Below are 9,522 nucleotides of genomic sequence, written 5' to 3' on the forward strand. Positions count from 1 at the left end.
CTGAGACAACTGTTATGTCCACAGCAAATACCCAAAGTCAGCTGTGAAGATCGAAGGCACAGCCGGAACTCCCCTGGAGGTATCTGGAGACTAGTTCTTGCTGCTGCTGGTGCTTTTTAGGTCAAATGGACTACACACCATCATAAGTCACACTCAAAGGCAAACTAAGGATCCAACTGGACCCTTCCCAGCAGCCACAGCCTACCATGCCATGGACATTCTATTGAACCACCACAAAGTGCAATGGTCTCTCCCTTCAGAGTTACAGAAGAAAATGTGGCTGGGGGGAAACTTCAGGCCATAGAGTGAAGCCCACTCCGAGGGGCCCAAACCTCTTCCTGGAACGCACTGAGGCTCTTCCCCAGCATCTCATTTTCCAGCAGTAGGATGGAGGTGCCCTACATTTTTGAATCCTCAGCATTCTCTGCCACAAACTCCCAAATAAGGATTGAGCCCTCTGTGAAGGCCTGCCCCACATCCCCTACCATCAGGGGTTCTCCAGTAGGGTAACCAGGACCCCCTCGCCCCAACTGTTGGACCACAAGTTAATCTCTAGTATGGTTTTTCATATGCCGAGCCAAGTTTGAAGACCACCTAAAGGTCTTCCCACACTCTCTGCATTTGAAGGGCCTCTCCCGTGTATGGAATCTCTTGTGGCTGGTGAGCTGTGAGCTCTTGCTAAAAGTTTTCCCACATGTGCTACATTTGTGGCACTTTCCCCGAGTGGGTATGTCCTGGAGTCCAGGGAGTTCAGATCTCTGATCACAATTTTTCTCATCATCTTCAAGAAGATTCTCCTCACCTGATTTTAATTCATGTAACTTTACCCCTGTCTCCCGGTGGGATGTCAGCCCAGCCACACCACTTTCAGACTCAGCTGCTCTGATGTGTTTTCTCTGATGAATGGAGAGGGTATGTTTTCCAATGAAATCTTTCCCACAGCACTGACATTTAAACGGTCTCTCTTTAGTGTGGATTCTCTGATGATTAACAAGGCGATAATTTCTGTCATAAGATTTCCCACACAGGTTACATTTATAGCGCTTCTCTCCACTGTGTATTCCTTCATGATCTAAAAGACTTCTTTTACGTGTGAAGTTTTTCCCACATTCTTGACACTGAAAAGGTTTTGCACTGGTGAGGACTTGTGACTGAAGATTTAGAGCATCTTCGCTTTCGGAGTACTCATCCAGTTTTCCCAAAGAGTGAGTCCTCTGATGTCGGGAGAGGTTAGAACTCCATCTGAAAGATTTCCCACACTCTTTGCACTTATAAGGCTTCTCTCTGGTGTGAACTCTCTGATGGATGAGGAGGAACGAATGACTGCGGAAGACTTTGCCACACTGGCTGCATTTGTCGGGCTCCTCTGTGGTGGGACTGGTCTGAGGAACTTGGAATGCTCTGTCATGACTAAACGAGGGTGCATCCTCAGGTTTTCTTTCGGTGGCATGCTGCCTCTTATGAACAACGTAGGCCGACCTGTGAGGAAACTCTTCTGCGCATTCGTGGCATCGGTATGGTTTCTCGGCTGTGTGAATTCTCTGATGATTGATGAGAGTCTTCTTTCGAATGAACGTTTTCCCACACTGCTGACACACAAGAGCTTTTTCCACGGTGGGGGCGCTCTGGGGCTGGCTGGAGTTGGAGGTCTGCCTCAACTCTTCTCTACATTTGTCCAGGTCATAGAACTTCTCTTCCTGGTGCAGTCTCATGTGACGAGTGAAGTTGGACCTCCACCTAAATGTTTTCCTGCATTTGGGACATTTGTAGGGTTTCTCCTGGGTGTGAATCCTTTGATGTTCAAGAATGTATGATTTACAGTGGAAGGATTTCCTACACTGGCTGCAGTCAAAGAGTCTCTCCCCACTTTGGTCTCTCAAATGATGATCAAAATCTGAGTCACAGGTCAGAGCTTCTTCATCCTGAGTAGATTCAAGGTATTTCTGCTTAGCATGGGCTTCCTGGTGCAGGCGGTAGACAGACATGCGACGGAAGGCTTTGTCACATAAACTGCACTTATACGGTTTCAGTCTGGTGTGAATTTTCTCATGTCGCACCCGGTTCGAGCTCCACCTGAAGGCTTTCCCACATGCCCTGCATTTAAACGGCTTCTCTTGAGTGTGGAGTCTCTGATGACATACAAGGTGGGAGCTACAACTGAAGGTTCTCCCGCAGTCGCTGCACTTATACAGTGTCCCCACCACGTGAAGATTCTGCCCATGCTGGTGACGGGAACTAAGGCTGAAGTCCTTCCCATGCGCATCCTTGGCCTTGCCTTTCAGTCCAGCATGAATTCTCTGATGTAGGCTGAACCCACCCATCATGCGTCTGAGCCCTTTCCCATACTCCTTATAGTCACAATGGTAGGAACTTCCCCTGAAGTGTTTGCCATAGCCGTGTTTAAGGGACTGCTTTCTTCTGGGTCCTCTCAAATACGTAATATGTCTTAGATGAAGACTATTATTTCTTCCTGAATCTTCACAGTCTTTCCCTGCCCCATGGCTGGAATTGGTCTCTTCTTTCTTAACTCTCACTTGTGTGGGGTTTCCACATCTTTCCTTTAACCTGCTCTTCTGTGCAACGGATTCTCTGAGCCCTGGTCCCTCAGAAACAGTTGCTGCACCATGACATTCTGATGGCGTGGCTAAGGTTACTGCTTCTTCCAAAGGTTCAGGTTTTAAGATGAACTTGTCTGTTTTCACATGGAGCTCTTCTCCTGACACAAATAAAACATAAGAGAATGTACTACTCTTGGGAGTGCCCTGGTTGCCTAGTGGTTAGAATTCCAGGCTTTCACTGCCATGTCCCACGTTCAATCCCTGCTAAGGGGACTGAGATCCCATAAGCCACAAGGTGTGGTTTAAAAAAAAAGGTGGGGGGGACTAAAGAATGTTCTCTTTTCCCATACTTGGAAATACAGAAAGCACCAAGGGACCAAAAATGTCATGAACTTAGGTAGTGAGGCTTTTGCCTGACTGCCAGTAGCTTTACAAAAACAGTCAGGGATAAGGCAAAACATGGAGGGGTATTCCAGATGTCCGAAAGGGGAGAGCAGAAGCAAGATGGGTACACCAGCTGGCCACATGCACGGATCAAATCCAGGGGAAAACCCAAAGGGTTCAGAAGGGAGTGTCAAACAGCAAGAGAGGGGAGAGGAAACATGACACGCACACGTGACAGGAAGGTCTTCAAGAGCTGAGAGGAAGGGCTTGAGGAGAGCTGGCTGCAAGGGCTGCAAGCTGACCACAGGGGAAGGATCAAGCAAAGAACAGCAGCAAAAGTGGGATGAGGGGTGCCAGGAGCAAGAAGGGCAGAGCAGTACAGGGCTGAGGAGGAGCATCAGTGAATGGACAAGACAACAGTGATGCTGTCCTGTGGGCAAGAGCTGCTCCTGAGAGGGCTGCTGGGTGAGGGGCAAGGCCGGAAACCAACATCTAAGAGGCCACTCTGGGGGGGAGAAGCCCAAGCACCCAACATTTATTAGCAACACTGCTAAGGCTCTTCCTTCTAGCAAACAACAGAGAGAGCTTCCCACGGTTTTCGTAGGGTTAAAGACCTCCAGAAACGGAAGAGCAGATGGGAAAGGAGCAAGACCTGGTCATTTCTCCGGAACTCACCTGCAGGGGCAGCACCTGGATTCCCCTTAAGCTGAACTCCCTGGACATTCAGGCCCCAGGGTTCCCTTGCCTCCAACCAGGAGATGAGGGCAGGCTTGGTGAATGGCCCCACTGCAGAAGAGAAAAGAAGGGGATGTGACTGGACAGTAGATGAATCAGGCAGAACTACTCTCCAGGACCCTCTCAGGCTTGAGCTCCTGATGGGGAGGAGGGGAAGCCCAGGAGGCCAGTGGAGGAAGTCAGGGCAGGATGCCCAGACAGGGATTTCTTTCTGACAGTTCTGAGCAGAGAAAAGATAGTTCAGTTCAGTTCAGTCACTCAGTCCTGTCTCACTCTTTGTGAGCCCATGAACCGCAGCATGCCAGGCCTCCCTGTCCATCACCAACTCTCGGAGTTTATCCAAACTCACGTCCACTGAGTTGGTGATGCCATCCAACCATCTCATCCTCTGTCATCCCCTTCTCCCATCTTCAATCTTTCCCAGCATCAGGGCCTTTTCAAATGAGTCAGCTCTTCTCATCAGGTAGCCAAAGTATTGGAGTTTCAGCTTCAACATCAGTCCTTCCAATAAACACCCAGGACTGATCTCCTTTAGGATGGACTGGTTGGACCTCCTTGTAGTCCAAGGGACTCTCAAGAGTCTTCTCCAACACCACAGTTCAAAAGCATCAATTCTTTGGCACTCAGCTTTCTTTATAGTCCAACTCTCACATCCATACATGACTACTGGAAAAACCATAGCCTTGACTAGACGGACCTTTGTCAACAAAGAAATGTCTCTGGTTTTTAATATGCTATCTAGGTTGGTCATAACTTTCCTTCCAAGGAGTAAGTGTCTTTTAATTTAATCGCTGCAATCACCATCTGCAGTGATTTTGGAGCCCAAAAAAATAAAAGTCAGCCACTGATTCCACTGTTTCCCCATCTATTTGCCATGAAGTGATGGGATCGGATGCCATGATGTTAGTTTTCTGAATGTTGAGCTTTAAGCCAACTTTTTCACTCTCCTCTTTCACTTTCATCAAGAGGCTCTTTAGTTCTTCACTTTCTGCCATAAGGGTTGTGTCATCTGCATATCTGAAGTTATTGATATTTCTCCCAGCAATCTTGATTCCAGCTTGTGCTTCTTCCAGCCCAGCGTTTCTCATGATGTACTCTGCATATAAGTTAAATAAACAGGGTGACAATATACAGCCTTGACATACTCCTTTTCCTATTTGGAACCAGTCTGTTGTTCCATTTTCAGTTCTAACTGTTGCTTCCTGACCTGCATACAGGTTTCTCAAGAGGCAGGTCAAGTGATCTGGTATTCCCATCTCTTTCAGAATTTTCCACAATTTGGCTCTGGCATAGTCAATAAAGCAGAAATAGATGTTTTTCTGGAACTCTCTTGCTTTTTCAATGATCCAGTGGATGTTGGCAATTTGATCTCTGGTTCCTCTGTCTTTTCCAAAACCAGCTTGAGATGAGATAAGCCACAGGCAAAAGGACTGCTAGGATTCTCCAGAACCAAGTGACAACTCTATCAGTTAAATAAGCTAACTTTTTTTTGAGGCCTGAATAAACCAGGAACTTGACACATATGACTTTTAATTTTTATAGTATCTCAGCAGGACAGACATTATATCCCCATTTTTAAGAAAGAAGACTGAAGTAATGGATTAAGTGATTTGGTTAGTAGTGAGACAGACATGACCCAGACTCAGGTCAAGACCCCTTCCTGGCACCACAATGAGAACTAAGGAGGCAGAAGTAGAGGCAGGTGGAAGATGGTGACAATGACACCTTACCCACAGAAGCCATGTTTCCATAATTCTCTAGCATCACATCCCTGTATAGGTTCCTCTGAGAAGCATCCAGCAACCCCCACTCATCCTGGGAGAAGGTCACCTCCACATCCTTGAAAGTCATAGTCCCCTGGAAAAAACACAGTCCAATGTCTGAGAACCACTCCACAGCTCCCAGCTTTTAGAGTGGGGAAGTGGGGCTGGCTCTGAGTACAGGATGGATCTGGTCAAGGTGAAAGGGAAGGTAATCACCCAACACAAGAGCTCTGGGCTCCAGGGGGACAATCTGCTCTCTGGGATGTGGGGTCACTGGACAGAAAGACCCAGGACAAGGGAGAGCTGCAGCTACCCCATTAGGCAGCAATGGTGGGATAGCAGGAAGGCTCAAAGGTCCTGTGGCTCACCTGAGGCTGGGCTGTCACCTGGTTGCCTGGGCATCCCTCCTTCGAGCAAAGGGCAGGCACCTCTGCAGCAGGAGGATCTGAAGAAGAAAGAGCTGTGAGAAAGGGTAGCCCGGTTCCAGCGTCCCACTGAGAAGCCCACTCTTCCCCCCACACAGGGACTCCTGGGGCCCGCAAGCAGGTATGGGCTGTTTTAAATGCCCATTTCAAACTGCCCCCATGTCTGCTGGGGTCAGGGAGCAGGGGGTGCAATGGGAGGAAAAGTCAGGTACACGTGGGTCACAGAAGGATAAAAAGGACACGGAGCTCAAGGCCAGGACAGAAGGGATTCCAGTGAGAGGACAGAGGGTGGAAAGACGATATCATAGGAGGTTCGGGAAGTGTGGCACAGGCTGGGATCTTAGAGCCGGGCAGCAAGTACCGGGTTGCCCAGCCAGGAAGTCACGCACTCCTATTTCATAGGGAGGCTGCAGGTGGTCCTCCAGAGCCGAGCCGCTCCTGAGAGGTGAAGCAGGGGGCCATATCTGTGCGGCTCGCAGGGCTCCTGTGCCCATCCAATGCACATCTGGGCTCTGGGCAGGGGCTGGGTCCTGGCAAGAAGAAAATGTTGTGAGAGGATCCCTGTAGGAATCAGAAAGCACACGCAGAGAACAGCCCACCCGGCTGATCTCTAAAAGGCAGAGGCCCAGGAAATGGTGAGCTGGGCCCTTTGTTACCTACAGGCAGAACAGAAAGGAGGACCAGAAAGCCCAGGGAGGATCCCCCTCACCCCCTCCACCTCCCTGGGCTCTAATAAGGGCCATGCAGAGATAGGTAGAGCCGGATTCTCACTCGACATAGGAAAGTGCCTGGTCAGTCAGTGACAGTACTGCTGTTCCGGCCTCGGGTGCTACAGTGATACCTGCCCCCTAGCCCTCAGCCCCCACCCCTGGCCTGGAACTTAGAAATGAGAGAAGAGATTACTCCCTGAGAGGTAAACTGATAATGGTTCACAGCAGGGATGCAGCCGGATAATATCTACCAAGTGTCAGACACTGCTCTAGGTAAACACTATGCCAAGTGACCTCAAAAAGGCAGCAAGACTCCAAGACGGTAAACCTGAGTGAAAAACTAATACCACTGGAGCAGCAATGCTAACTGTGAGTGCCAGCTATAGACGCACAGAAAAAAGGTCTCAGGAGCAAAAAAAAAGGGCAGTGCCCATGCAAGCCGAGACCTGGAGATGCAGCCTTTGTGCTGGGACTTCAAAAGTCCTGGTCTTTGGAGGTAAGGCTACTCCTGACACAAAAGTGAGCATAGGAAGCTGCAGTCAATGAACTTCGCGTTTTTCTGGTCCTGTGGCCAAAACATTCTCTGTACAATTTGGATGGATCTTAGCCTGAGGCCATTAAATATCTAAGACACAGCTACAGCCTGAAGATGATACAGCCACCATAGGAGTTTATCTCCTATTCCTCCCAAATCCCACCAAAGGGAGAATAAAGCAGCAACAGGGAAGCACAGACACATGACTTTCAGGACAAACTCTCAAGCACCAGTTTGACCTTCTACGCATCTTGAGCATTTCTGCTCATTTTTTAGAATTTGGTAGGCTTTTTACCAGCCTGTTTTCTATTTTCAAATTCCTAACTAACTTTCAACCAGATAACCCCTTTCTGCTCATTTGGCTATGTTTTCATGGATTTTTAAACCACACACCTTGTCCTACCTGATTTGAACATACTCGAGCCACAATTTTGTACCTACTGTGTACCTTATTTGCTTTAAAAATTATCTTCAGGTCATTTTGAACATCTCATTGTTTTTGGTAAAAATTATAAATGTTCTTTCAGATTTTAAAAAATAGTACCCAAAATTGAGCAAAGAGACTTTCTCTTTTGACATTTGTTACCATATACTGCTGGTAGACCATGCTCAGAGACCACGTTCAGAGGATTTACTGATCTCGTTTTCATTTTAGTTTTAGGGGAAAAGTGTCGTAAACTTTTTTTCATAAATCTTAAACATAACTTTCATTTATGCATGAATGAATCGTATATGAGGAATTACACACATTATATAAAAATGTTTTAAAGCCTACAAAAATGATAAAATACTCTTTAAACACAAAAAGCTCAAAGGTAGGAGAAGCACTGAGAGGCCAGCCTGTGTGGGGCAGAGGAGCTCACGGGGTGCACTTGAACTGATCCGCTGCCGGCCCAGGGACTGTCAGCTCCGTCCCCCAGCACCAAGCCCAGGACAGGCCCATGGCAGGCACTCAAGGATGTTCCTAGCCCCAGGCTGCCCTCACCATTCATCTATCCCATCTCCCCCACACACAACACATCTTCAAAAGTTTACTGAGAAAGAGATAATATGACACACGTAGACTGCTCTTCTAGGTCTCACCAATATGTATTTAGAAACCAAGGATCCTGACACTAACTTTCCTACTTCTGAGCAAGAGATAACCTCCACTTTACACATGGGTAGCAAGTCAAGTTAGGTATGTGGAGATATACTTTGTGTAAGTCAATGTGTCCCAAACCTCATTACTGTCATTTTTGGATACTTGCAGACCCTCTTCTTCCTGGAGCTTATACTCCCCTGTGAAGGAGGAAGGAGCTGCCTGCTAAACGGTCCTTGGCTTAGGGTCCAGTTCTTTTCTGTTCAGGTGCCATGGAATGAGAAGGGAAGGCTTCCTGTGAACTCCTCCACAGTGAGGGTTCAGAGGTCCAGCCCCTCCCCCCACAAGTGGACGCACTGGCAGAGAGTTCACTGGGCACCGCATACTGTCTCACACTCACCCTCCACGGTGTCTCATCGAAGTCCCTCTGAAGCTCTTCCAGCAAGGCCACAGCCTCCCCACCACTCTCAGGGTGATGCAGCTGTACCCAGGTCCGGAGCTCCTCTGGCAGGATGCTCAGGAACTGCTCCAGCACCAGCAGCTCGAGGATCTGGGCCTTTGAGAGAACATCTGGCCTCAGCCACCAGCGGCATAGCTCCCGGAGCCGGCTCAGGGTCTCCAGAGGCCCAGAAGACTCGTGGTAGCGAAGCTGCCTGAAGAGCTGGCGGAACAGCTCCTGGCCAGGACGGTTGAGTGTCTGTGGTCTGGCAGCCGGCACTGAAGTGTAGCTTTCATCCTCTTCTTCCTTCTTTATCATCTGAAGGCGTCCTCGCTCCCTGGAAGCCTTGGCCTGAGCTGGATGGACAGCGTACCACCTGCCTGGAGGCATCACTCCTGTTCAAGGTCTTCCCAGCAGAGTGCTACCAAGTCTGCATTAGTTGTGGCTATCACTGCTGGGCCCTTGGGAGTATCTTTTCAGCACCACTGGGGACAACACCGTTTGCTGGGACATCAGAAGTCACTGGCGAGAGACTGAAATAATCAATGTTACCATTCAGGAAAGACGTGAGAAGAAAGGCGCAAGCAGATGCCAACAGATCATCTTTGGATTTATGAGAAAAGGGCCTATGAACATTTGCATAGTGGAGCCTGTCAAGATCAAGCACACCAGGAAAAGGGATATTTGTGGTTACCAGAGGCAGGGGTGGGGACCACTGCATGAAGGCAATCAAAGGTACAAACTTACACTTATGAGATAAACAAGTCCTAGGGATATAATGTACAACATGATAAATACAAATAACCCTGTTGTACATTATATATTAAAATTGCTAGGAAAATGAAAATCCTAAAAATTTTCATCACAAGAAAAAAACTTTTCTATTTCTTTA

General features: G+C 48.2%; 1 protein-coding gene across 1 annotated transcript; it reads right to left on the minus strand.

Moving 5' to 3' along the window:
- Positions 1–545: 545 nt before the first annotated feature.
- ZNF445 (zinc finger protein 445) lies at positions 546–9,020 on the minus strand. The gene is made up of 6 exons (XM_068983160.1): positions 8,592–9,020; positions 6,227–6,395; positions 5,827–5,885; positions 5,408–5,534; positions 3,618–3,728; positions 546–2,716 (listed from the first exon to the last, which is right to left on the minus strand). Exons 1-6 carry the CDS (start codon positions 9,018–9,020, stop codon positions 546–548), a joined length of 3,066 nt encoding a protein of 1,021 aa, XP_068839261.1.
- Positions 9,021–9,522: the final 502 nt, after the last annotated feature.

Source organism: Capricornis sumatraensis, chromosome 10 (assembly GCF_032405125.1).
Source record: "Capricornis sumatraensis isolate serow.1 chromosome 10, serow.2, whole genome shotgun sequence".
In the NCBI taxonomy this organism is placed as follows: domain Eukaryota; kingdom Metazoa; phylum Chordata; class Mammalia; order Artiodactyla; family Bovidae; genus Capricornis; species Capricornis sumatraensis.

Coding starts and splice junctions, on each gene's coding strand:
- ZNF445 (XM_068983160.1), bottom strand. CDS start 9,020: ATGCCTCCAGGCAGGTGGTACGCTGTCCATCCAGCTCAGGCCAAGGCT. Junction 6,396..8,591: donor TCGATGAGACACCGTGGAGG/GTGAGTGTGAGA, acceptor TCTTCTTGCCAG/GACCCAGCCCCTGCCCAGAG. Junction 3,729..5,407: donor TGGAAACATGGCTTCTGTGG/GTAAGGTGTCAT, acceptor TCTCTTCTGCAG/TGGGGCCATTCACCAAGCCT.